This window comes from Callorhinus ursinus, unplaced genomic scaffold (genome assembly GCF_003265705.2).
Source record: "Callorhinus ursinus isolate GAN/ISIS: 27379988/994484 unplaced genomic scaffold, GSC_fseal_2.0 scaffold71, whole genome shotgun sequence".
Classification (NCBI taxonomy): domain Eukaryota; kingdom Metazoa; phylum Chordata; class Mammalia; order Carnivora; family Otariidae; genus Callorhinus; species Callorhinus ursinus.
The window spans coordinates 3,730,499-3,757,472 of NW_027397133.1; the positions used below are offsets into that span (position 1 = coordinate 3,730,499).

Below are 26,974 nucleotides of genomic sequence, written 5' to 3' on the forward strand. Positions count from 1 at the left end.
CTCTCTGGGCATGCTGGCTAAACCTGGACCCTGGGTCTTCCACAGGGAAGGAAGGGAGGTTACCATGTCCTTTGCCTCTGGTCCTCCCACACAGGCCAGAGGCCGGCCCCTCCCGGATGCCTGAGCGGTTTTGACTCCAGTCCCTGCTTGGGGTGCTGAGCCTGTGGGAGGATCAGGCCGCACCCTCGAGGAGCTTGTGGTCTGACTGAGGCTGGCCCTGGAGGTGCCCAGGACTTGGTCCAGTCAGGGAACACTTAGGAGGGAGAAGTGTCCCCGTCAGAGATGGTGTTCGAGGCGGTGGTGATCAGAGCGCCAGTGCTGGGGTGGGGTATGTTCTTAAGCTGGCATTTAAAGCAGAAGTCAGTGTTCAAAACTGTTAGTGAGAATTCTGGGGCTCCCTTAAGCCACTTTCTGCGGTCTTTGAGGTTCCAAGCATACATCCCCTGGATGGCACTTGGAGTACAATGTAGCGACATCATGTGTAAGACGTCATTGTAGAAGGCTGTGTGTGAAAGGCAACCATGTGGGGAAATGCAGGTGCCGTGCTGCCCCGAAACCCCAAGTCTGGGAAGTCTGGGCTGGGGTCCAGGTGCATGCATCGAGGAACACGAGAGGATTGGTTCCTAGCGCTGCTTTAAGACTGACGGTGAGGACCGCCAGCGCTCACCTGCCCCAGCGTCCTGCTTCTCAGGTTGGAGGACCCGTGCTGTTTCCTCTCGTTCCAAGAGTAGCGCACGCTTGTCATATAAGAAAACAAAGCTTGAGCCAGCCAAGAAAGTTCTGTGGAAGACTCGGAGAACCCTTGGTAGGCTCACGGTCCAGAGCTGTCTTAGTGTTTCCGGGACGGCTCGGACTGGGGACCTGAGGTGAGGGGCTTCACTGCTCAGCCTGTTCGCTCGTGATAAATGCAGTAACGCATCACTGTTCGCAAGGTGGTCAGGTCACATGGGACGCTTGCCTAGCGCGCTGAATAACGCACAGAGGCTAGCGCCACCGGTCTCCCCGGGCACCTAGACATTCCCACTTGAATTGTGCGCCTCCGTACACACACTTGCACACCTGTGTTTCTCCTCTGCCCCAAAACAGGCTGTTTTGCCTTTTTTTTCCCTGAGAAGTACCGGTGCTGAAGGGGTGGGGAGGGGGCGGCAGAGGAGGGGCGGGAAGAGCTGGGCAAAAGCCAGGAGGAGGGTCCTGGGAGGGGATCACGCGTGCAGGTGGAGGTGGCAGTGATGGGAAGAGGTGTGCAAAGCCCCGCTGGGGGGCTGGGGGCGGGGGCTGGCAGCGCCCCGGGCCTAGTAAGGAGCGACCTCTGAAAGCTCCCAGCAGGGGGAGCACAGCCTCCGAAGTGTGTTAAGGGGAGCCTGCAGGGGGGAGGGCAGCAGAGCCTTGGCGGGGGGGAGGGGGGCGCGGGGGGGGGGGGGGTGTCAGGCGGAGGCTCAGAGCCTCCTGACCTGTCTGGCTTTCTCCGTGCCCAGCTGCCCCCCAAGGCCCTGGTGCCCGAGATGGAGGATGAGGACGAGGAGGATGACTCTGAGGACGCCATCAATGAGTTCGATTTCTTGGGCTCAGGAGAGGAGGGGGAGGGCTCCCCGGGCCCTCGACGATGCACTGGAGAGGGGACCCACCACGACCTGGGTAAGCGGAGGGTTTCCTGGCCGGCCTTCCTCCCGGGCGAGCTAGGGGCACGCACAGCCGCCACACAGCCGCCAGCAGCTGCTTCCTGCCCCCGAGTCTCCGCCGGACGGACACGCTTCCTGAGGGTGGGGGGGTGGCCCAGGAGAGCGCGAGGCCCACACCCTGGCGGCCAGGCCCTCACCGCTCCCCTGGGAAATCCCTGTGGCCATGCAGCAGGCCCAGCTCTTCCTGGAGCAGGGCCTCCAGCCCTCCCTGAGAGCACCTGGTCCTCGGTGGCCCCCGGGGAGGAATGGTGTGAGGACCCGGTGGGGAGAGGCGGACGGGGCCGTGCTGCGGCTTCGTCTTGTTCCAGGACTCCGAGCTGCGAGGCCCTCAGCCGTCACGTAGGGTGGCTAGGGACTAAGACCCCTGCCAGGCTGGGACCACAGAGGGTCCTGGCGCAGTCCGTCTCCCCCGCCCGTCCCCGACTCCCACCTTGAGCCCTGCGCTCTGGGGCCATCACTGCCTGGCTGCCCCACGTTTGCCCAGGAGGGGCTGCTAGTGACCGGGACTGGTGAGCAACTCCAGCCCTGTGCTTTCGTCCCCCAGAAAGCCGGCGGGTCAAACTCCAGGGCATTTTGGCCGACCTCCGGGATGTGGACGGGCTGCCCCCTAAAGTGACTGGTCCCCCTCCTGGCACACCGCAGCCCCGGCCACACGAAGGTAAGAGGACCCTCTACCCTGGCCCAGTCCCCTGGGGCCCGTGGCGGGGTTGGGGGGGCGCTGCAGAGCTAAGCCCAGGGCTTCTGTGTCCTCAGGGTCAGAGCCTGGCCTCTAGTCTGCAGCCTCCCTGTCGCAAAAGTTCGTCTGTCTGTCTGTCTCCCTCTCTTGTCTGTCCTGCCCTGTCTGTCTGTCTCTCCCTGTCTCTTTCTTTCCAGCTGTGATTCTTGATCTTGTCCTCTCCCTGTCTCTCTTTCTGACTCCTTGTTTATCTCCCTCTCTGCCTCTCTCTGTCTCTCTCTCTCTCTCTCTCTCTCCCTGCCCCTCTCTGCCCCCTCCCTCCCCTACCCCTACCAGGTTCCTTTGGCTTCTCCTCAGACGTTTTCATCATGGACACTATCGGGGGCGGGGAGGTGAGCCTGGGGGACTTGGCAGATCTCACCGTCACCAACGACAACGACCTCAGCTGTGATGTAAGTTCTTGGGGTGCCCCACCCCCTGTGGGCCCTCATTGGGCATCCCACACCGAGCCTACTCTTGCTGAGCTCTGCCAGCTCTCGGCCCCCTAACAGGAGGATGCTGTGAGGTCATTCAGCAGCTCACCCTGGTTCACAGAGTGGTGTAGACGTGGGCGGGGGCGGGGGAGGCTTGAGGGGGTTACTGAGGTGCAGGGCCTGGAAGACACTGTGGTGTAGCCAGTGCCCAGCTCCTGCAGGTGGCACTCATTTCCACGCCAGCTTACGTTCATCTTGAGTCCAGGCCCCCCACGGGCTGGAGGCAGGGCAAGGGGGCACAGCATCGGAGGAAGGGGGCTCTGGGCCGGCACGGTGCAGGGCAGATACTCTGTGCGGGAGATAGGCATTGAGCTGGCCTTTGCAGACAGAAACTGAAAAAGCAGGCACGAGTGGGGCTGGTGGGCAGATGGGCCAGGGTGGAAGGAGACGTCAGGGCCAAGTGTTCAGAACCCAGTTCCCCCGGAGTGGCGCCTGGCCACCTGGTAGTTTCTGAATCAGGTGCGTGTGTGCGTTTCCCCATGGCACAACAGCCACCACAGCTTTGAGCCGGATCTCAAGTGGTTGGTGATCCCAGCGAGGTTGGGGGCACTGCTGTGGGATGCCAGGAAGGGGGGCCAGGGTGGAGGCTTTGAGCAGGAGGGTGTGCCCGTGAGGGCGCCACCGCACAGTGGCGGAGCCTCTGGTCCTAAAGAGCTAGGGCAGTGGTGATGGCAGAGGTGGGGATCCTGGGGGATGGAGCCCACATGAAGGGGCTGGTCAGGTGTGAACCCCCCATGTTGGGACAGGACACTGAGTTTTGCCTGACAGTCTGCTCATCTTTGCCAGCTGGCCACCTCTGGGTCCCCCACAGAGAGCACCACCACCGTCTACCAAGGCATGGGCAGTGTCTCTGGGACCCCCCCCCAGCGACCTGCTGATTCTGCTCCCCAGTCTCTCCCTACCGTGTGTACCTGTCCCCTTTTCTGCTCCCCAGCATGTGCTCTCTGTGCCCTCCTCTTTCCCTGAGAGGCTTCTCTCCTGATCCCTTAGCTTCTCTGCAGCCACCCCCATCTTCCCCGGTCCATGTCAGTTCCTTGCTCTAAACCCTTCCAGGGCTCCCTGTTTCACTCAGGGTGAGATGCAGGTTCCCGAATGTGGCTCTGGCCTCAGCTCCTGCCACTCTGTCCCTTGCTTTCTGTAACCTGGGCCTCTTCTCAGTCTCCGGATCTGCTCCGGCAGCTGCAGGGACTTTGCACATGCAGTGTCCTTCCTCAGTCTCCTCCCCTGACCTGGTTAAGTCCTGCTCCTTTGGCGGCTCCTCAGGAAAGCCCAACTGACCGCCACAGAGGTGGCCAGGCTGCTTGGGTACCTCTTCCCGGTCCATTTTTAATTCCTAGCGCTGCTCGGAGTTCACAGTCCCACGTGCTGTGGGGTAATCTGACGGTCTCCCCCAGGCCCCCTCTGACCTGACTGTGTGCCCAGATTGCAGCTAGTCCCCGCATACTGTAGGACTCACCGAGTGAGCGAGGAGTGCTGTGAGCGCCTGGGGCTGGAGGCCAGTGGCTGGGGGAGGGGAGCACTCCACGTGGGTCTGGGTGACTTGACATCCTGGATGCCAGTCAGCGTCCGTGGGACTGTGGGGACACTGAGGCAGTTCCTCCCACCCCAGCTTTCTGACAGCAAAGATGCCTTTAAGAAGACGTGGAACCCCAAATTCACTCTCCGCTCACACTACGACGGCGTGCGCTCCCTGGCTTTCCACCACAGCCAGTCTGCCTTGCTCACCGCCTCTGAGGACGGCACGCTCAAGCTCTGGAACCTGCAGAAGGCTGTCACAGCCAAGAAGTGAGGGCGGCAACCCCAGGGGGGAGGGGAGGAGGAGGGGACATTTGGGTTCAGGGTGATGAGGGCTCCCGGTGACATTCGGCTCCTCTGCCTCACCCCAGGAATGCTGCGCTAGATGTGGAACCTATCCACGCCTTCCGGGCTCACAGGTAGGGAAATGCCCCCGAGGGGAGTCTGGTCCCTGGCCTGCTCACTGCTACACCAGGGGGCCGATGGCCCTCTGCACACGCACACCCTTGCTCCCAGTGCTCCCCAGACCAGGTGCCCCCATAGCTGGTTCTCAGCCCAGCCTTTGGAGGAGGAAACGGGTGTGGGGAGTTGGGGGAAAGCAGGCCTGGGTGGCACAACCAGAGCCCCAGATGCTGAATTCCTTTTGGCCATCCTTGAAAAATCTAGCAGAGGACTTCAAGGTCCTGTGGTGGGGGCCTGGGGAGGGGTGAGGTTGAGTTTTTCATCTCCCCTTCACCACCTGTGTGCCCTGCAGGGGCCCCGTGTTGGCAGTAGCCATGGGCAGCAACAGTGAATGCTGTTACAGTGGCGGGGCGGATGCCCGCATCCACAGCTGGAAGATTCCAGACCTCAACATGGACCCCTACGATGGTTATGGTGAGGACAACCCTCCACCCCGCCCCGCGGAGGGGAGCATGGAGCAGCGTGTTCAGCGTGTGACAGGGGTCGGACAGGCTGAGGCAGGAAAGAGGTGGTGTGGGGGGAATGCCTCCCAGAGGAGCTGGTGGGTGAGCTGACTCAGAATCAGCACTGGGGCCGGGGATCAGCCCATGCAGAGGCGCGGCGGGCCCTGGCAGTGCCTTATAGGGCTGAGCGCGGGGAGGTGGCGAGCAGAAGTAGAGCAGGGGAGAGGGGAGAAGTTAGTTGGGCCAGGCTGTAGGGAGTCTGCGCTTGGTCTTTGGCGCACCTTTAATAGTTAAGTGGAGAAGTGATCACACCGTGACTTCTGTCCAGTGTCTGTCCCCTGCCTTGTGACACCTCTTTTGATAACTCTTGATGACTTGCACGGTTCTGGGCAGCATTTTGTCATGGTGGAGTTTAGAGGTCTGTCTTCCCTCGAGGAACACATGCTGTTTCCGCAAGAACAGTCCCACCCTGTGAAAGGTCAAGGGTCAGTCCCAGGTAGTATGTGCTCTGGGCCATGCAAGCTGCCCCACACTCGGGGTCAGCAGGGCCTGACCGGAGAGGCCTCTGTGGACTTGAGTGACCAGGGAAGTGGGGCTTGTGCCCCGGGGCGGGAAGGGCTGCAAAGAGCACGGGCTGGACCGGGCCGACCCACAGGGCCCAGGCTGCAAAGGGTCTTGGGGCCACAGGACCACCATTATTCCTTCTCCCCTTAACTAAGTCCTAAAAATCGTGTACCAGGTGTCTGCTTTGTGTCAGGTACTATTGTGGGTCCTGTGGGGTTGGCAGCGAACAGGGGGGACTCCCAGCCCTCTGAGCTTCCATTCTGGGTTGCCTTCAGAGTCCTAAAACCATCCCAGAAGCGCCAGTGGTCAGAGTGCAAGCAGCTAGCTGGGGCACGTTCCAGTGGTGACGGCTCTGAGGCCCTGAGGAATCTGGGTGAATGGGTGGCTCCAGCCCGGCCGCCTGGCTCCCAGCAGAGTTGGTGCTCTCGAGCTGGCCAGGTTGGTGCTGGCAGTGGCAGCCCTGACGTAGCCCGTTTCCTCCTGTTGGTGTGTCCAGACCCGAGCGTGCTGAGCCATGTCCTGGAGGGCCATGGGGACGCTGTATGGGGCCTAGCCTTCAGTCCCGCCTCCCAGCGCCTGGCCTCCTGCTCTGCCGACGGCACCATCCGTATCTGGGATCCCAGCAGCAGCCCAGCCTGCCTCTGTACCTTCCTCACAGCCAGCGGTGAGTGGAGGGATCAGGCCTGGGAGGGACACCGACACTTCACAGAGGACTCGGGTAGAGCTGGAGGCCCCGACAGGAACGTGACTCCTGATGAGGGCCCAGGCTTCCCAAGTCCCCTCCCCCAGCCCCCAGGCTGGACCAGGCCTAGTAAGCAGCCTTCTCTCCCCTCTGCCCTCAGATCATGGGATCCCCACCTCAGTGGCCTTCACCAGCACCGAGCCTGCCCACATCGTGGCATCCTTCCGCTCTGGCGACACCGTCTTGTATGACCTGGAGGCTGGCAGCGCTCTCCTCTCGCTGGAATCCCGGGGGAGCAGTGGTAAGAGGGGCCCCGGGGCCCGGGCTGGTATCTAAGTGCCTCCAAGGCCCCAGTTCCTCCTGTGGCTTTGGTGACCCAACATCCAGTGAGCAGAAGATGGCTTCCCTACCCCCCTCAGGGGCTCTGGGTGGGAAGGAGATAAGAGTCCCAGCTGCTACCCTTGTGGCTAGCACGGGGCTCCTGGGAAGGCCGAGGAAAGAGAGATCATAGGGACTCGCCTGTCAGGCCTCTTGGCGGAGTGGACGGCCCCTGTGGGTGGCTGTACCCTGTCTTGGGCCACCCCCGGCAGGGCATGGTGCCTGTCTTACAGATGAAGCACTCCAGGCCCGAGCAGGAGAGAGCCAGGCAGGGGCAGGGCTGTGGGACCATGGTTCTCCTCTTGTCTTTGTCCTGGTCTCCCTGATTTCCCCCATGTCTTTCCCTCCTCCTTGTCTTCCAGGCCCAACCCAGATCAACCAGGTGGTGAGTCACCCGAACCAGCCCCTCACTATCACCGCCCACGACGACAGAGGCATCCGCTTCCTGGACAGCCGGACAGGTGAGGCCCCGCCTTCCCAGCCCCCACTCACTCGTGCTCGTGGCGGGGCTGCCCAGGTGACAGAGCTCCTGGTGCCCATGTTGCGGGCTCTCGGCGTCCCGTCTGGGCCTTCGCCTCCCCAGGCAAGGCAGCGAGGGAAAGTAACCTGCCACCCACCCTGTCTTCCCTCAGGGAAATCTGTGCACTCCATGGTTGCCCACCTGGACGCGGTCACCTGCCTCGCCGTGGACCCCAACGGCGTGTTCCTGATGTCGGGAAGTAAGTCGGGACTCTGCGGGCTTCTAAGGAGCAAGGGTGTGTGGGAGTGGAAGAGGAGGAGACGTGGGCACTGGTCACGAGGGAGTCCTCCTGGGCTCGCGGAGGTGGGCGAGCAGAGCCCCCTGGGGACATTTGCCTACATCTTAGTTCGTCCACATAACCCTCTCAGGTGGGCGTGTTGTCCTCACCATGCAGATGTGGAAACAGGCTCAGAGAAGTGATGTACTTTGTCTCAGCGAAGTGGGCTGGTTGCAGGAATGAAGTTGGGGTCTGTCTGAGTCTCCGTCCCCATGGGATCTTAGCATTTGGGAGCATGTGTTCTCTGTGGATGAGGGCACTGAAGCCCAGCTCCTGCGCAGCTGTGCCTCCAAAGGATGGGGTGGGACGTGGGCCGACGGAGAACGGCGGTAGCTGCCCAGAGGTGAGGGCGGTGCACGGCTCCTCAGGGAGGCCACGGGCAAGGGGCCTCCTTCCACTGGCCTCTGCTCTTTGCCGTCAGAGCTTGTGGGAGGTGATGAGCGAGCGAGCACACAGGATGGGGACCCATCGTGGCCTGTTTTCCATCTGCCCCATGACAGTAGCAGCTGTCTCCAAGGATTGTGGTAGAGGGTGCGGTCAGCGAGATCGAGTCTGGGGCAGAGAGGCTTTGGGACAGGGCCCAGGTCCCCCCTGTGAGGGACAAACAGAGCCGGCCTCCACCACAGCCAGCCTGATACTTCTAACGCCTAAGTCAGGCCGTCTCCATAGGTGTCTCGTGCCTCAAGCCCCAGCCCTGTCTGCTCCCCACTCTCTGACCTCCCCCCACCCCATGTCCCTGCTCAGGCTGCTCCAGCCACACCCACCTCCTGCTGGTCCTTAGAACCTTCCCTTGGCCCACCCTGCTGCCTGCCAGACTCTTCCTCCTGATACCCCCTTGGCCGTTCTGTCCTCACGCTGACCAGTGCTCGCAGTGCTGTTGATCCCTCTGGCATGATTCATTCTGCTTTCTTGTTTACTCTCTACCACACTGGAATGTCAACAGCCCCGGGGCGGGGCGGGGGGGGGGGGGGGGGGGGGGGGTTGGCCTAGTGTGTTCACTGTGCCTCCAGGGCTCAGTACACAACTCGGCAGCTCGATGCTGGGCCGAGGTGGGTGAACAGGCCAGAGCCCTCACCCAGTGCCAAGGCCAGCTCCTCCAGAGGCTGAGGTTCAGAGGAGCCGGGGTGCATGCTGGGGGACAGCCCTTTCTGCTCCCACACCTACGCAGGCCACGACTGTTCCCTGCGTCTGTGGAGCCTGGACAACAAAACATGCGTGCAGGAGATCACAGCCCACCGCAAGAAGCATGAGGAGGCTATCCATGCTGTCGCGTGCCACCCCAGCAAGGCCCTCATTGCCAGCGCTGGCGCCGACGCCCTGGCCAAGGTCTTCGTATGATGCCCACCTGGCCCCGCCCTGGCTGCCGCGCCGGCTGGGGAGCGGGGCCGGGCAGGTGGCACTGAGGTGAGAGGCTGGACAGGAGGGAGGCTTGGTCTGGGAGGGCAGAAACCCCCTGCCTCCTCACCCCGAACGGGACTTCAAACACGTCCCTTTGCTCGGCCCTTCTAGAGGGTGCCATGTCCCAAGGTGGTAGTCGAGGCACCTTGTGAGCATCATCGAGGTAGCAGCCCCTGGGCATCGAGAGAGGGGGCTGAGGTGGCCTGAGCTCTTGGACCTGGGGTGTCATGCTCCGGTCTCCCTTCCCTTCTGTCTACCTCAGGTGACTCCCAGCCTCAGTCTGGAGGCCCGGAGGCCCGGCCTCTTCCCGCCTGCCTGGGAGCCTGGTGGTGCTAACGGCCCTTTCCCCAGGAGGCCGACCCCCACGGCCTGTCCTTCCCCAAGCACCCAGCCTGGGGAGCAGCCTCCTTCAGGAATCACCCTCCAGGATAGCCTCGGGGAGTTTCCTCTCTGTGCCCTGACACCCAGTTCTGGTATCTGAGCTGCCTTCTCGGGTGCAGCACAACCGGGGCTGGGTGTCCTTGGGGATCAGCTTTTCCAAGACGCCAGAAGGTGCCAGGTTCTCTCTTTGAACCCCCGACCCCCCCTTCTCCATCTTCCCAGACCTGAGTGGGAGCTGTGCTGGGAGGAGCCCCAGGTGCCCCTGTTCTGGGTCCCCTGGGAAGCCATGGAGCCAGTTGGACCCTGGGCTGCCCTCAGGGGGAGTACCTGGCCTGGCCCACCCCACAAGCACGCCTGGTTCCCCCACCCTCCCCTCCAGTTCCCTCAACACAGCTTTCCAGACACTACCCAGCGCCTCCAGGGCCAGTAACTGCCTGGGGAGCAGGTGATGCCCTCGGGGGAGGCGCCCACCTCTACCTCCCCCACCGCTCCCAGCACTCCTCCAGGGGCAGCCCCCCAGCCCCCATGGGGTTACCCATGGGGAGAGATGGCCTTCTCTTGCCCCTCCCTAGGGCATGGAGGCTGGAGGGGGTCCCCCGGGTCCCCCACAACTCCCTGTATATCTGTATAAATAAATGGGATGTTAATGGAGCCCCGCCCCCCACCCCCCATGTTGTTATCACTGTGTGATAGTCTGTGTCTCCTCTCTTGGCCCTCCACTCTCTTCCTCTATTTATTTCACTCTCTTTTTTGGGTTCTACCCTGAGCCCTTGGGCCCCCTTCCAGGTTCCTGTTTATAAGCCCCCGTCACCTCTGCCCTGGACTTGGATGTGAAACTTGTCTCAATAAACCCTTTGGAGTAAGATGGGTGGTGGTGCTGACTGTCGAGGGACCTGAGGGAGCCGAGAACTTTGGGAGATGAGTCTTGGGCTCTGCCTGGGCTGGGTGGAGCTCAGGGAGGGGATATGATGGGTTGGGGTTTTGTGGTAGGGTGGGGGGTGGGAAGAGAGGGGCCCAGAGTTTGGGCAGGGTGTGGGTGGAGGCCCGGAAATGGGGGCACAGGACCGAATCTCCCCGCGCCTCTCCTTTCTGTTCCTAAGTACTCCCTCCCCCAGGGGCCTCAGCAGCAGCCTGGGGGCAGAGCCCTGGCAAGCAGATGATATAAGGTGACAGATCACGACCTTCTCCTTCTCTCCGCCCCCCCCCCCCCCCCCGCCCTGGGCTTATGTGGAGCCTCAGCCCACATGGAGTGGGGACCGGAGAGCCTGAGACCTGCCCTACAGAATGCCTGCACCCTGCTGGGAGCTGCCACAAGGGTGCAGGTGTTGGAGGCGCCCGGTCCCTCACTGCAGGTGTCCTGAGGAGTCCCATCCCTTCACCAGGTCAGTTACGCACCTTAGCAGGAGCCAGACCCCGTGCTAAGTTCCTCACATGCTGGTTCACTGGAGCCTCACAACAAGCTCAGGAAGTGGGGATCCGTGAGCACAAGTTACAGAAAATGAGGCGGGGAGGCGCTGCTCGGGACCCCCAGTGGGTCGTAATTCATAGCCAGTCCCATGGGGCTCCCTCTGCACTTTTCGGGGCCTTGGCATCCTCTGTACAACGGGCCTGATGCTAATGCCCACCCCCTGGGTTGCCAGGGGCTGTGCCCCAGTGCCCAGAATAGGACCTGGCCCCTCTTGGGGCCCCGGGAACACTTGAAGGATGCAGGTGGCCAGATCGCCATCAGGTGACACTGACAGGAGCCTAGCTGCGAGCTCCACGTGGCCTTGCTCCCCCCTCATCCCTCAGGGCTCTGAGCAGCTTCCCCAGGTGGTGGTTTGGGTTTTCACTCCAGCCTCAGACTTCCTTCCTCAGCCCCAGCTAGCGCCCGGATGTGGTGGCAGAGTCACTGTACCGACCTCAGCTGCCCTCAGCAGCCCTTTAGTGGGGGGGGGGGGCTCCTCTTGAGAGGGGGGCTCCTCTTGAGGCCCCCATCCCCAACCAGCCCTGCTGGTCTGGAACCCAGGTGGGCGGGTGGCTCATCTCTACTGGGATGCCTTTGAAGCTCAAAGCCAGGCCTTGACCCCTCAGTGAAGGGGGTGGGGTGGCAGCAACTCTAGTGGTGATCTTGGACAAGTCATTTTGCCCCTAGGGGGTTCAGTTTCCTGAATGTAAACTAAACGGCGGCCATTCTTTATTATTAGCTGGGGAGGAGAAATTCAGTCTGAGTTGCTCCTGAAAGGGCTAGAAGAGCTGTTTTAGCATAAGCCTGGCACACAGTAGGCCGGCATTCAATGCTTGCTGGATGACTTGACAGAATGAATGGATTCCTAAACATCTGAGAGCTTCAGGTGCCCACCCCTTTATCTCTGCAAAGTTCAGTGCCGGCCACCACCTGCTGAACTTCAGCCCTGTGCCACGATCTCAGTAATCCCCCCAAAGACCCTCTGGGCTCAGTCCGATTACTGTCCCATCTAAGAAACAGGCTCAGGGGAAGCCACCTACCTAAAGTCACACAGAGAGACACGTGCACACTGCCCCCGAAAACGATCAGTTCATCGAGAACGTGGGGGTGGGTGTGCTGTCTTCCCTGGTTGCTATGGCCCCTCCAGGCACCCCCAGGTCTGTGGCTCTTCACTCTCCTGAGGGCTGGGGCAGAGTGGGGAGCTGATAGAGGGAAACTACACCCCTTCTCCCCCCCCCCCACCCCACCCCCCACCCCCGTGCCTGACCGGCCCTGCACAGATAACCCAGCCCCGGCCCCTCCAGTTGCCTCCATGCACCTCGTCAAGGCTGCCAGAGACAAGACAGGAGGCAAGGACCTTTGGCCCATCTGGAGGCCTCTGTCTTCCCACCTGTGTAATGGGCTGGGGATCTCTACAGCACCGCCTCCCCTGGGCGGGGGTGGGGGTTGGGGGGGGCGACGCTCTTGAGAAGAGGTAGGCCAAGCCCAGAGGTCCCAGAGCGGGCTGGACCTGACACCAGTTTCCCACCCTTTCCCCTGCGGTGGGCGCCGGATGCAGGCCAGGCTAGACTAGACGGGGCCCCCTTCCTTAAAGGGCCAGGCGCCTTCTCAGCCCCGGCCCCACGACGGTGGCTCGCCCCTCCTCTCCAGCTCAGGGAATAGTTAACTTTCCAGACTTGGGTGTGTTGGGGGAAGGAATCGGTCCGGGATCCCTGCCCTGCATCTCACACCCGGGACACCCGGACCCGGGCGGGGCAGGCGACGCCCCCAACTCCGAGGTGCCGGGCCCGCCCTCCCCTTCCGCCCCGGCCCCCAGCAGGCTCCGCCCCTCTCCGACGTCACCGAGGCCCGCGCGGATTGGCCGACCGCGCCATCGCTCGGGACACTTCCTCCTGGGCCGCAGCCGCAGAGTTAAAACTTTGGAGGGGGAAAAAGAGCCACCGGCGCCGAGCGCCGGGTGACCCTCCTTTCCACCCCCCACACACCGCCGCCGGTAACGCCCCCTTCTCCGCGGCCCCCGACCGAACTTTTCTCCAACTTCTGAGACCCGTGAGATTCCCCCTTAGCACCCCGGCCCTCGGGATCCCTTTGCCCATCCCCGGGCCCGTCGGATCCTTGGGATCCACTCGATCCCCGACTCAGAGACTCCTGTCCTCCATCCCCAAGGTCTGATGAAGCCCGCGGACCCCCTTCTTGATTGGATCCTCGTCTTAGAGCCACTGTATTCTGGGATTCCCCCTGCTGCCTTCTCAAGCCTTTCTCTCCCCAAGGGGCTTTGGCTCCGGGGCTCTCCTGATCCCTGAGATTCCGACCTCCTAGATTTTCTTGATTTCTTGGAATCGCTCAAGCGCTGGGTCCCTCAAACCATTAGATTTCTCCTTTATGACTCCCGAGCGTTTGACCCACTAGATTGCCTTTCTTTAATTTCCCAGGGTCCCGCCATCCTCGAGTGCCCTCAACCTGCTAGATTTCTTTTCTCGTATCCCCGGGATTCCCGCGCTCCCACCACCATCTTACCGGCTCCCTCGGATCCAGTGACCCGGGTTCCCCGGGCTCCTTCAGCCGCATCCCGGGTGGGCGCCGGGCGGCCGGGACTCCCCCCGCCATGGCCGCCTCCCCCTCCCATCTCGCCGGGCTCCCAGGCTCTCCCGGGCCGGGGTCTCCTCCGCCCCCCGGCGGCTTGGAGTTGCAGTCGCCGCCGCCTCAACTGGCCCAGGTCCCACTCCCGAGCTCCGGGGTCTCCTTCCACATCCAGATCGGGCTGACCCGCGAGTTTGTGCTGCTGCCCACCGCCTCTGAGCTGGCCCATGTGAAGCAGCTGGCTTGCTCCATCGTGGACCAGAAGGTAAGAGCGCAGGGTTCCTCCCAACCAGCTTGGGGAGAGGTCCGGAGGGGGTGGGGGCGCGGGCAGAGGTGGCCAGGAGCCTGGCATAGGGGAAGGGGAAAAAGGAGGATTAAACCTTGGGCGACTGGGGGGAACGGGGATGGGGCATTTGGCCCCCAGTTGCCTCCTCATCTCACTACCCATTCGAGGGAGGCCTGGGCAGGGGCGGGGTGCTCCAAAGGCCTCCCCAAATTGCGTGTCCCTGCGTGTTGTTGTTTTCTGCAGCCAGCAGGGAGGAAGGGAGGGGCCAGCTAGGTGTCGAAGTGGGGAGGAAGAGGCAGATGGGGTGGGGGCCGCAGATGGGGGACCTCTCCATTCAAGCCCATCCCCTTCCATCTCCCATTTGGTGGAAACAGTAGAAACTGAAGCCGCGCTGACCGTGACTATCGGGTGACATGTGTGGGTGTGAGTGCCTGCCCAAGCTGCCAGGGGCAAGTGAGGTCTTCCGAGCCCAGTCTCTGCCCTCCCCCAGGCCTGAGATGTGTGTGGAGGGGCAGGCACCTCTTTGGAACCCCGCAGAGGCTCTGGGGACTCTGTCCCCTCTCCTAATCACAGTGTTACCACCCCTCAGGTCTGATGCTGGCCTGTTAAAATGGGCCCTCCCCAACCCCACCCTACTCTTTAGTTTTGGACACCAGGGTCACCATGGTGGGAAGCTGGGGATCATGGCAAGAGGAAATCAGGTGGAACTCAATGCCTGAATTCTAGAATGTTAAAAGTTAGGATAGTGGGTTTCTCTGTTGTTGGAATTCTAGACTGTAAAAATGTTAGAATATTAGAATTCTAGGTTGTTCAAATATGCAACTTCTAGGTAATTGAATTCCTGATATTAAAGTGTCCAGGGGCACCTGGCTGGCTCCATCAGTAGAACATGCGACTCTTGATCTCAGGGTCATGAGTTCCAGCCCCACGTTAGGGGTAAAACTTACTTAAAAAAAAAAAAAAGTGTACAAACATTAGAATCCTAGGTTGTTGGAATACTAAAACATGAAAATGGTAAATATTAGATTCCTGGGTTGTTGGAATCGGAGAATGTTAAAATGTTAGAATTTTGGAATGCTGGGTTGTTGAAATCCTTTAATGGTAAGATACTCAAATGAATCCTAGTTTATTAGATTCCTAGAACATGAAAATATCAGACTGCTGCTGATCTAGATTGTTGAAATCCCAAAACATGTCATGATAATATGTTGGAACCTAAGATATATATATATCTATCATGATATATATATATATATATATATTATATATCATGTGAGCATGTTGGAATCCCAAAATGTCCAAATTCCAGAATCTTTTCAGACCCCCAGAAATGAATTATTTGGGCTTCAGAGAAACATCGGTCCAACTCCCCCATTTTACAGACAGACAAGGAAACTGAAGCTTAGAGACAGACACCTACCCACCCCCCCACCCCACCCCCGGCAAGTAGTCAAGGCCCAGGCAGTCCCTGTGAGCTGTGGACCCTCTTCCAGCAAACAAGAACAATATGGGGCTTCCTTGGCCCTCCACCAAAACCCCAAACCCACAGGTCCAGTTGTCATACCCAACTCAGCCTGCTCTTTGGGAAGACAGATGGGGGTGGGGTAGAGGGCAGACTGTGCCCTGAGTGTAATTTGTCCAGTGCCCACATCTTTGGCCTCCTCCCTCAGGCCTCGCCCCAGTTTTGTTTTCTCTCTTCTGTCCAGGTGTGGCAGGGCCCCCTTCCTTCCTTCCAGCCGCTCCACCTGGGAGGTTTCACTTTCTGTTCTACCGCCTTTCATTTCCTGCCCCCGGCCCCAGCCCCAGCTAGGGACACCTGGGTCCTCTGGACATTGGGTAGGGGGTACCCTCCCTACCTCCAGCTCCGTTGAGCCCTAGCCTTCCCGCCTCTCCCCCTCCCCCGCAGGAGTCCTAAGTCCCCTTCTTCCAGCTGGCCCCACCCCAGTGGCTGGGCCTGGAGCCAGGTAACAGGGACAATAGATCCAGGAAGGAAGCTGGGGTGGGGTGGGGGCTTAAAGGAGGGGGTGTTCACTTAACCCCCTCACCCCCTGGAAAATTCTAGGTGCTCACACGCCCAGAGCCACTCTCCCTCCCACCCCAGTTTCCCAGTCCAGCCACCGATCTCCATCGGTGCTCTCTCCTAGCACACCTGGGGCTCTGGCACCCTGCCCGCTCTCTCGAGCTCGGGAGGACGCAGGCAGGAAGCTCAGGGCTACGGGGTCTCTGTTTCCGGGGGAAACTGTGGGCCCTGCCCTGGGAGTGTTCCAGACCGCTGCCGCCAAAGGCAGCTCTGAGCCTTGCCGTCACCACCTCTCTCTCCCGCCCCTCAGTTCCCCGAGTGTGGCTTCTACGGTCTTTACGACAAGATCCTTCTCTTCAAACATGACCCCACGTCGGCCAACCTCTTGCAGCTGGTGCGCTCGGTGGGAGACATCCAGGAGGGCGACCTGGTGGAGGTGGTGCTGTCGGGTGAGCGGCGGAGGCCCGCCTGGGGGCGCCACCTCTAGCGGGGGCGGGACTTCTGGGGTGGGCCCAGAAACATGCTTCTTAAAGTCAGGGCCAGTGGTTCCAAGCCTTGGTCGCAAATTAGAATCACCCCTGGAGCTTTGACAAACTGCCGCCCTGGAATGGGTAAATATGTTGCGTGTGCACACGGTGAAATTCGCACAGCACCGAACGAGGCAATGTCCAGCAACATGGATGAATCTCACAAACCTAATGCCGAAAGCCATTTGCTAGACATCAGACTACATATTGTATAGTTCCTTTTATGAAGCGCAGAGACGGATACAGTTAGGAGCGAGGAAGGCGGGTGCCTTCGCCAAAGGGTCAGTGTTCTCCCTGTCGGTGAAGGGCACCACCATCACCTGGGGGGGCGTGAGGGAGATTTCTGGGGACTGATTTAAACTTCCATTTGTTTATCAGGGTGTTGGTGACACGGTGTGTACAGTGGACAGTTCACTGAGCCATGCACTGGAGATGTGTCTTTTTCTAGATGTATGTTGTACTTTGATACAGAGTTTTAAATGTTTCCTTCCCCAACCTTGCATAGTGCAATGCTCAGTAAAATGGGTTGAATGAATGGATGACGATTAGCAGAGGTTATGGCCCTGGTGACCTTATTCAGGTTTTAAATATCCTCATGTAGGCCGGCAACTCTTGGATTTTTATTCATCCCGATCTCCCTCTGCTAAATGCAAATCTCAGTCATGCAGCTTGTCCCCCTGACACTTTTATTTGGCAGCTCCAGGCATCTCAGAGATGGCCTCTCCAAGACAGAAATCTTGACTTTGTCCTCCTTTCTTCCAGCAGCGTTCTCCACCTTGGTGGAGGGCATCACCATTCACTCAGGTGCTCATGCCCCAAATCCTGGCAGCATCCTTGACTCCTCCTTTTTCTCTCACCCCTTCACTTGCTCCGTCATCAAACCAACTGGTCTTACCTTTAACATTCATTCTGAATGTATTTCTTACAGCCTCCTCTGGTTCAAGCAGCGATCACCTCCTGCCTAGACTGTTACCGTAGCTCACAAGTCAGATCCTGACACTTCACTGCTCAGAATCCTCCCATGGCTCCCCATTACCCTTGGAATAAAATGCAAACTCCTCAAATGGCCTTATTATGGCTGTCCTGATCTGGCCCCTGCCAGTTCCCTGGATTCACCTGTTGCACTGTCCCCCTTACTTTCTTTGTTCCTGGCATGGTTGTCTGCTCCCTGTCCCTTGAATAAACTGAGCTGCCGCCCATCTCCGGGTGTGTGAACTAGTCTCCCCGCCCCATCTTCTCATAGCTAGCTCCTTTGTGTTGTTTGGATCTGAGCTTGCCATTTCCTCCGGTGTCTGAAATTTCCTTCTCTGTGTGTTTATGTTCCCTGTCTCCCCCAAAAGAAAGTCAGCTCCCTGAGAGTGGGCTGTTCATAGCTTTACCCTGAGTGTGTAAGCAGTGCTTGGCACATAGAAGAGAGTCCCCTTTCTGTTGCACGATAACAAGGAAAATAGCTCAAAATTGACCGAAATTCAGGGGTGAGGTAGGAAAGAGGAGACTTAGCGCAAAAATGAAACTTTAAAAATAAAAGCCAAGATTTATTGAGGACTTTCTATGTGCTCTGTTTAAAGAGCACTGTTTAAAATTTTTAATTTTTAGGGACGCCTGGGTGGCTCAGTCAGTTAAGCATCTGCTCGGGTCATGATCCAAGGGTCCTGGGATCGAGTCCCACATCAGGCTCCCTGCTCAGCAGGGACTCTGCTTCTCCCTCTGCTGCTCTGCCTGCTTGTGCCCTCTCTCTCTTTGACAAATAAATAGGTAAAAATCTTAAAAATAAATAAATAAAATTTTAAACTTAAAAAAAAAAAAACCAACATGGGGCACCTCGCTGGCTCAGTCGGTAGATTGTGCAACTCTGGATCTCAGGGTTGTGGGTTCCAGCCCCTTGTTGGGTGTAGAGATGACTTAAAAATAAAATCTTAAAAAAATAATAAAATAAAAAAAGAACTCTGTTTCAAAAGCTTTCCATATATTAGTTCATTTAGCCCTTAAGAAAGAATCTGTAGGGGTGCCTGTGTGGCTCAGTCGTTAAGCGTCTGCCTTCGGCTCAGGTCATGATCTCAGGGTCCTGGGATCGAGCCCCACATCGGGCTCCCTGCTCCGTGGGAAGTCTGCTTCTCCCTCTCTCTCTGACCCTCCTCCACTTGTGCTCTATCTCTCTCCGTCTGTCTCAAATAAATAAATAAAATCTTTAAAAAAAATCTATAAAGAATACTATTGTGATACTGGGTGTGTTCTTTCCTAGACACCTGCGTGGCTCATACCCTTGCCTCCTTCAGGCTTTTGCCCTAATGACACCTGAAGGGGGCCTTCCTCAACCACCTATTTAAAATTATACATCTTGTACCTTCCCACTCTCCCTTCTCTGCTTAATTTTTCTCCTTAGCACTTACTGACTTCTAGCCTGCTGTATATATGTTTTTTTGGAGTTGCGATTTATTTCTTGAATATATATATATACTGCAAATACATATATACATAATGTGCAAATATATAATTTATGTAATTTTTTTTAAAGATTTTATTTATTTATTTGACAGAGAGAGAGATAGTGAGAGCAGGAACACAAGCAGGGGGAGTGGGAGAGGGAGAAGCAGGCTCCCCGCGGAGCAGGGAGCCCGATGCGGGGCTCGATCCCAGGACCCTGGGATCACGACCTGAGCCGAAGGCAGACGCTTAACGACTGAGCCACCCAGGCGCCCCATAAAGGCATAATATGTTTTATATTTTATATATTTTTATAATTATGTATGTAAATATACATAATACATATACATAATACATATCTATATATTATATAACATATAATATAATATGCTATAATATAACATGATATATAATGTTATGTTATAAATATATAACATATACTATAATATATAATACGTATGATTTACATTATATATAAATATACACAATGTAGAAATATATATATACTTATGTACATAATATATGCATAATGTGCAAATATATATATATTTTTACCCTAGGGAAAAGTGCAAAGTTATACGTATAGAGGCAGACTAAGAACATCAAGTGAGAGCATGCAAGTGTATGTTTCGGCTGAGCTGTGTCTTCTGGAGTACCCAGTTTATGTTGGTTCTCAATATTCGTCCTGTTATTGAGAAAGGAAATATTTGCTTGACGGGTTTTTTTTTTTTAATTATTTGAGTATAGTAGACACATGCTGTATACTTTATTACATAAACATGTCCAAGAGGCAATAAATTCAGTACTAAAAGCAAGAACTTTGGCCACACTGGCCCAGGTTCGATTTCAAGTTCCACAGCTTGCTAGCTGTGTGACCTTGGGCAAGTTGCTTCACCTCTCTGTGCTACAATCGTCTCATCTGGAAAATGGGGATAATAACAGTACCTCCAGGGCTTTTGAGAGAACTGAATTCACTAGTATTTTAAAATACGTGGAGCGGTGCCTGGCACTAGGTAATTGCTAGGTTGGGTGATTTTTTTTTAAGATTTTTTATATATATATTTTTAAAGATTTATTTATTTATTTGAGAGAGAGATTGAGAGAGCAAGCAAGAGAGCACGGCAGTGGGAGTGGCAGAGGGAGAGGGAGAAGCAGGCTCCCCATTGAGCAGGGAGGCCTTCCCTGGGCTAGATCCTAGGCTGCGAGGATCGTGACCTGAGCCAAAGGCAGACGCTTAACCAGCTGAGCCACCCAGGCACCCCATTTTTTTAAATACATTTTATTTATTTATTTGAGAGAGAGAGAGAGAGAACACAAGCCTTGGGGAGGTGACAGAGGGAGAGGGAGAAGCAAATTCCCTGCCCAGCAGGGAGCCTAACGTGGGGCTGGATCCCAGGCCCCAGGGATCATGACCTGAGCCGAAACCAGGTGCCTAACCAACTGAGCCACCCAGGCGCCCCTGGGTGATTGTTAAATAAGAATATTTATTTTTCTTTGGTTGTCAGCCTCCCTTACTAGAGGCCAGGAAGGGAATTTGTTTGTTCTGTGTGATGTCCCTGGCACCTAGAACAATGCTCAGTAAATGTTTGTTGGATTTCCATTTTAAAGATGAGAAAACTGAGATATATAGGTATTTGGTTTTTCCTCTTGACACTCAAGCTCCATCCTAGGTCAGCAATTCTGAGGGTGGTACCCAGGCATCTGTATCGGTATTGTTAAATTTTATTTTAAAATGTTTAATTGTGAAATATACATATCATAAAATTTACCATCTTAACCATTGTTAAGTCTCCTGTTTAGTAGGGTTAATGACATTCACGCTGTCCTGCAACAGTCTCCAGGAATATTTTCATCTTGCAGAACTGAAACTCTGTATCCACTAAACAACTCCCTAGTCCCCGGCATAGGTGTCTCGCCCAGTGGTGACGCTGGGATATGAACCCAGGTAGAGTGTAGTATGCGAGTAAATGAAGGAAGGCAAGATCACACCTTGCAGCGGGGAGGACTGTGAGAAACCCAGGAACAGCCCTCACTGCCCCGGCTCAACCATCCGCCCCTCCCTGCTGCCTGCAGCTTCGGCCACATTTGAGGACTTCCAGATCCGCCCGCACGCCCTCACGGTGCACTCCTACCGAGCGCCGGCCTTCTGTGATCACTGCGGGGAGATGCTCTTCGGCTTAGTGCGCCAAGGCCTCAAGTGTGATGGTAAGGGGAGAGGGGCTGGAGGCGAGGCCCAGAAGTGTGTGTGGAGGGGACAGGAGGGTAGGGCGGGGGTGGAGCTCAGAGGTAGGAGGCGTGGCTCGGAGGGAGAGGTAAGGGCCCAGAGGCGCAGCTTGGGGGAGGAGCTGGGGAGGGACTTGAGTGATGGGTGGGGCCCGGGGCGGGGCTCAGCTCCGGAGGTGGAGCCTGATTTGGAGCTCCGAGGGAGAGGTAAGGGGGCAGAGCTTGGGGGAGAAGGGGAATGGGCACAGGGAAGAAGGTGGAGCCTATATAACAGGAATCCCCAGAGAAACAGCCAGTAGGAGGTAGATATTAAGGGATATTTGGAAGGAATTAGCTTACAGGATTGTCGGGGCTGGCCAAACAACTCTGAAATCCATAGGGCAGCCCATCAGGAAGGGCAGGCTGGACTCCCGGGCAGAATTTCTTCATCTGGGAAATCTCAACTCTGCTTTTTAACCTTTCAACTGATTGAAACGGGCCCACCCAGATTAACTAGAATACTCTCCCTCACTTCAAGTCATCTGACTGTGGACTTGAATCACACCTACAAAATACCCTTACAGCAAACCCTACATTAGCATCTGAATTACTGGGGTTGACACATAAGCTGACCATTAGAGTCCACTCCTTATTGATTTGGCCCCTCAGTGTGCCAGGGCTTGCCATAACAAAATACTCACAGGCCGAGTGGTTTAAACAACACATATTTATAACTCACGGTCCCAGAGGCTGGAAAGTTTAAGATCACAGTTCGGACAGGGTGTGGTTCCTGGTGAGAATCCTCTTTCTGGCTTGCACACGCCTGCCATCTCGCTGTGTAGCTCACATGGTGTGCAGAGAGACACAGTTTCCCTTTTATAGACCCAGGTCGCATCGGATCAGCGCCCCACCTTTATGGCCTCATTTAACCTTAATTACCTCCTTAAAGGCCCATTCTTCAAACACAGTCACATTGTGGGTTAGGGCATCAGCTATGACTTTGGGGGGATGGACACTTGTTCACTCTACAACAAGCACCCATACACATGTCCTTCAATCATACTTAAAAAAATAAAGGAACACACCAGTGTGTCTCACGGTTAAGCCCAAGTGTTAGGTTCCGCAGGTCCACTCTTCCCATCTTCCACGCTTCTGAGCGAGAACATTGAGATCTTGCCCCACCTGCAGACGAAGGCCACACCGCCGCCTTGCCAATACACACAGCAGATGAAGATCATCCATTCTGTGAAGACTGCACCTCCATTAGAAGCATATTCTTGGATGTTCCATCATCTAAGGACCTTCAGCTTCGTGGCGGTCACGCTCATATGGAAATCTCAAGTCTTCAGTGCCCCTGGTGTTCCAGATGACCTGCAGCATTGACCAGGATTGTTATTACGCAGCCCTAAATATACCTGTGGCACTTAGGGGCTCGAGGGATGCTAGCCACGTCAGGCCTGCAGAAAAGCGATTCAGTGCGTTCAAAACTGTTATCAGTACTGCCATTGTGCACAAACCATATCCAACTCTTGGTGTCTTGGCTTATGTAACCTTCATCATGGCGCAATCCTGGTGATCAAATTTTTTTTTTTTTAAAGATTTTATTTATTTATTTGACAGAGAGACACAGCGAGAGAGGGAACACAAGCAGGGGGAGTGAGAGAGGGAGAAGCAGGCTTCCCGCTGAGCGGGGAGCCCGATGCGGGGCTCGATCCCAGGACCCTGGGATCATGACCTGAGCCGAAGGCAGACGCTTAACGACTGAGCCACCCAGGCGCCCCTCAAATTTTTTTTTTTTTGAGAGAGAGAGAAAGAGCATGCATGCACATGGGCAAGCAGGGAGGACGGGGGAGGAGCAGAGGGAGAGGGAGAGAGAGAATCTTAAGCAGGCTCCATGCTCAGCAAGGAGCCTGATGTGGGGCTCGATTTCATGACCCTGAGATTATGACCTGAGCCGAAACCAGAGCCAGATGCTCAACCGACTGAGCCACCCAGGAGCCCCCTGGTGTCATCGAGTCTAATGGGCACCCTCAGCACGGACTTCATTGGTTCAACATCACAGATGATGGTCCTCGTTCATGTGATTCCAATGGAGTCCCAAATGACTTCTTTTTTTTTTTTTAGATTTTATTTATTTATTTGACAGAGAGAGACACAGTGAGAGAGGGAACACAAGCAGGGGGAGAGGGAGAAGCAGGCTTCCCGCAGAGCAGGGAGCCTGATGCGGGGCTCGATCCCAGGACCCTGAGATCATGACCTGAGCCGAAGGCAGATGCTTAACGACTGAGCCACCAGGCGCCCCTCAAATGACTGTTCTTAATGCCATTAACACCTTCCGATGGGAGTTTGACTCTACCTTGATACTCATATGGGGAGTCACGGATGAGATTTTGAAACGCCCCGAAGCACATGAGTGAGCAAAGGCCCGCGCTGGAAAGTGTTTCCTGTTCGCAAAGGCCATTTGCCATCCCGAAGCTCTTGTCATAGCACCACCTTCGGGAAAGCCTATGACAGCCAGGCTACCAGAAGACAGCCTTCATGAGGCAGTCCCAAAGAAGCTTCCAAAGGCTGGAGAAACATTCTTCACTCCTGAAGAGGGCACCATCCTGGAATCATTTGGAATCTCTGGAGATGTATGGGAGCAAGGGTTCAGGAAGCCCGCCAGGAAAACAGCAAGCTGAGCCTGATTCTTTCATGGACGAGGATTTTGGATTTTTTCTTTTTAATGATAAACTAGGAAAGAAAGGACAATAAAGTCATACTTCCATCTGATACGGTAGAACCCTCCCGAGTACAACTGCAAACATGCTAACCCTTTCCCCGGAAGATGGGGATGCTTGTTCCTTCTTTTCCTTCGATGTCCTGTCATTTAAATACGATACAGTGCTCCCTTCGGCAGCACCTGTACTAAAATGAGGCCAATACGGAGAAGAGTAGCATAGCTGCTGCGCAGGGATGATACGCACATTGCTAGAGCGTTCCATATTTAAAAAAATAATAAGTATTATGTTAGGTGATAGGGGGATAAAAGGAAGAAAACACAAATATTTGGTGTACACCTATATATAAGGAAGAACCAGTCATTGCCAGTACGCTCCTCCTTTGTGCAACTGGTCACGTGGTTGTGGCCACTTTCTGCCACTACCCAATCCACATTCCCTGGGCCCTCAGCAAGCACCTCGCCTGCTCATGATTCTTTGCCTGTTGGCCCAGAACCTTCCAGGCCGGTAGCGGTTCTACCCGATTTGGGTTTTTGTAGTTTTTCCTCGGCTTTAATGGCACCCGTAGGGGGTTCTCCTGAGAGATCTGCTGTATTCCTAATCTACCAAAAGGGGAAAGGGGCGGGGCAGAGCTTTAGAGCCCAGGACTGGTGCAAGTATGTCTCTGATCGTCTGGCGCCCCCCGCAGGCTGCGGACTGAACTACCACAAGCGCTGTGCCTTCAGCATCCCCAACAACTGCAGTGGTGCCCGCAAGAGGCGCCTGTCGTCCACGTCTCTGGCCAGTGGCCATTCTGTGCGCCTCAGCACCTCAGAGTCCCTGCCCTGCATGGCTGATGAGCTGGTGAGGGTCTGGGGAGCGGGTGGGCTGGTGGCGGGGGGAGGGGGCCGGGCGACAGGGCCCGGGCATGGGACCGCGCACTAATGTGTCCCCTCCATCCTGCTGACCGCAGAGCCGTAGTACCACCGAGCTCCTGCCTCGCCGCCCCCCGTCATCCTCCTCCTCATCTTCGGCCTCCTCCTACACGGGCCGCCCGATCGAGCTGGACAAGATGCTACTCTCCAAGGTGAAGGTCCCGCACACGTTCCTCATCCACAGCTACACGCGGCCCACCGTCTGCCAGGCTTGCAAGAAACTCCTCAAGGGTCTCTTTCGCCAGGGCCTGCAGTGCAAAGGTCAGCGGGGCCCCCGGGGGGGAGGGGGGACAGACGGGGTCAGAAGGCCCCAACACAGACACACACTCGCTCAGCGGCTTGGGGCCTCTCTCACCTGGGCTCGTGGCAGGACCTAAGATTCCCAGTACTCTGGGGGCACCTGGCTGGCTCAGTCGGTGGGGCCTGAGACTCTAGATCTCGCGGTTGTGAGTTCGAGCCCCATGTTGGGTGTGGAGATGACTTAAAAATAAAATCTTTAAAAAAAAAAAAAGAAAAGAAAAGAAAAAGAGAATCCCAGTATTCTGATCCTTAGGAGCACAGGGCCTCAGGAGAAGAGCCCTGAATCCTGGTGTTCTAGAACCTTTGGAATTCTGGAATCCTAGAACCTTGGAAATTTAGATCTGTAAACCACTTAGCATGGGATTTTAAAACTGTAGAACTTGAGAATTCTAGAACCATAGAACTGGAATCGTAGGCTTCAAGAATTCTGGATCTCAGAATATTGAAACTTTAGAAACATCAAATGCAAACCTTAGAAGTCTAGAATCATAAACCCTTGGGACCATGGAATCCTAGAGTCCTAGACATCTAGAGTACAGAACTCTGGATTATCAGATTCTAGAATACCAGATGTCGAAATCCATAAAAATTTAGAGCCATCCAATTCTAGAATCTAGGGTGTATGGAATCCTAGAACCTTGGAAACCTTAGATTCTGGAGGATTCACAGTCCAGAATTATAGAACTATAGAATCACTGATTTCTAGAGTTTAGATATAGAAAACCCTAAAACCTTGGACATCAAGGAGGCTTAGCAGTCTAGAATCATAGAACTGTAGAATCATAGATGTGTCGAGTTCTAGACACTTGGACATTGAAATTTGGAGTCTTAGAACTCTAGAAAAAAATATCTATAATCATACGGGGTGTGCTACTGGAATCTCGTGGGTAGAGGTCAGGGATGGTTGCTAAACGCCTATGATGCACGGACCAGGCCCCCGCAACAGGGAATTCCCCAGCCCCAACTGTTCTAGACTCAAAGATGGACAAGCAGAGAAGGTTCAGCTAGGTTTCCTGCCCCAAACCGCAAGAGCAAAATCCTTTGGGCCTGGGGGTTAGGAGTCAAGGTTCAACTCTTACAGGGGACCTCTCTCTCCCCTCCCACCTGTCCACTCGTTCCCTGTCCTCATACCAGACTGCAAGTTTAACTGTCACAAGCGCTGTGCCACCCGCGTCCCTAACAACTGCTTAGGGGAAGCACTCATCAATGGAGGTGAGAGGTTGTGGGCTGAGCAGGAAGGGGGGGTGCGGGACTGGGCGGAGGCCCCTCTGATGCCCCCGTCCCCCTAGATGTGCCGATGGAGGAGGCCACCGATTTCAGCGAGGCTGACAAGAGCTCCCTCATGGATGAGTCTGACGACTCTGGGGTCATCCCAGGCTCCCACTCGGAAAACGCCCTCCACGCCAGTGAGGAGGAGGAAGGCGAGGGAGGCAAGGCCGAGAGGTACCCGGGGCACCCTTCGGGCAAGGCCCTATCTCTACAATGGGCCGATGTCCCCTTGTAAATTTCCCAGGCACCCACACTTTGTTTTTCAATTTTACCTTTTTCCTGGAAAATGTACATTTTTAGAAAGTTTACATAGAAGCAGATTTTAATTTAGAGTATATTTCTTTTTCGGAACTGCTAATCCAGTCAATCAAAAGGTAGATAGTCAAACCCTCCTGCTTCGCTGCCTCCCAGCTGCTTAGCTCCTCTCTCCGAGGACATCACTGGGATCAGCAGCTGGCAGGCCCTTCCAGAAACAGTCTGTGTTGCAAAGTGACAGAGCAAAGAGTAAGAACGTGGGAATCTGGAGCCAGAGTGCTGTATGGCCTTTGGCAGGAGATTAACCTCTCTGGGCCCTCAGTTTCTTAATCAGTAAGATGGGGCTAAAGTAGGACCTACCTTTGAGGATTGTTGTAAGGGCGAAGCGAATGAATACGAATGAAGTACCTAAAATAGCGCCTGGGTGTTAGCTCTTCTCGCAGAGCACTCAAATCTTAGAAAGGAAGGAAAACTACCCACTTTCTTTTAGCCATTTTGGCCTCAGATTGACTTGTATGGCCT

At 55.9% G+C, this 26,974-nt stretch overlaps 2 protein-coding genes and 1 non-coding gene across 8 annotated transcripts in view; all 3 read left to right on the forward strand.

The window, feature by feature from the left end:
• STRN4 (striatin 4) overlaps positions 1-13,474 on the forward strand; it is a 29,099-nt gene extending 15,625 nt beyond the window's left edge. For 2 of the 4 annotated variants that reach the window (XM_025850112.2, XM_025850114.2), the window contains exons 7-18: positions 1,476-1,635; positions 2,224-2,337; positions 2,692-2,807; positions 4,498-4,673; positions 4,775-4,822; positions 5,158-5,279; positions 6,369-6,536; positions 6,715-6,855; positions 7,295-7,393; positions 7,565-7,651; positions 8,898-9,133; positions 9,390-10,371. In XM_025850112.2, coding sequence (XP_025705897.1) covers positions 1,476-1,635; positions 2,224-2,337; positions 2,692-2,807; positions 4,498-4,673; positions 4,775-4,822; positions 5,158-5,279; positions 6,369-6,536; positions 6,715-6,855; positions 7,295-7,393; positions 7,565-7,651; positions 8,898-9,067 — 1,401 coding nt within the window. In that variant the 3' untranslated portion in view covers positions 9,068-9,133; positions 9,390-10,371. Of the gene's footprint in view, positions 1-1,475; positions 1,636-2,223; positions 2,338-2,691; positions 2,808-4,497; positions 4,674-4,774; positions 4,823-5,157; positions 5,280-6,368; positions 6,537-6,714; positions 6,856-7,294; positions 7,394-7,564; positions 7,652-8,897; positions 9,134-9,389; positions 10,372-13,387 lie in introns of those variants that run through there. The other 2 variants (XM_073886532.1, XM_025850113.2) reach the window with 2 other exon arrangements.
• Positions 13,475-13,560: 86 nt separating this feature from the next.
• Positions 13,561-26,974, forward strand: part of PRKD2 (protein kinase D2) — a 32,911-nt gene continuing 19,497 nt past the window's right edge. The window contains exons 1-7 of one of the 3 annotated variants that reach the window (XM_025850121.2): positions 13,561-13,800; positions 16,152-16,290; positions 20,866-20,997; positions 24,403-24,557; positions 24,667-24,889; positions 26,063-26,140; positions 26,218-26,371. In XM_025850121.2, coding sequence (XP_025705906.1) covers positions 13,561-13,800; positions 16,152-16,290; positions 20,866-20,997; positions 24,403-24,557; positions 24,667-24,889; positions 26,063-26,140; positions 26,218-26,371 — 1,121 coding nt within the window. Of the gene's footprint in view, positions 13,801-16,151; positions 16,291-20,680; positions 20,738-20,865; positions 20,998-24,402; positions 24,558-24,666; positions 24,890-26,062; positions 26,141-26,217; positions 26,372-26,974 lie in introns of those variants that run through there. The other 2 variants (XM_073886531.1, XM_073886530.1) reach the window with 2 other exon arrangements.
• On the forward strand, positions 23,878-23,984 carry LOC112807311 (U6 spliceosomal RNA). The gene has a single exon (XR_003204047.1). It is a non-coding gene; the product is annotated as a U6 spliceosomal RNA (small nuclear RNA).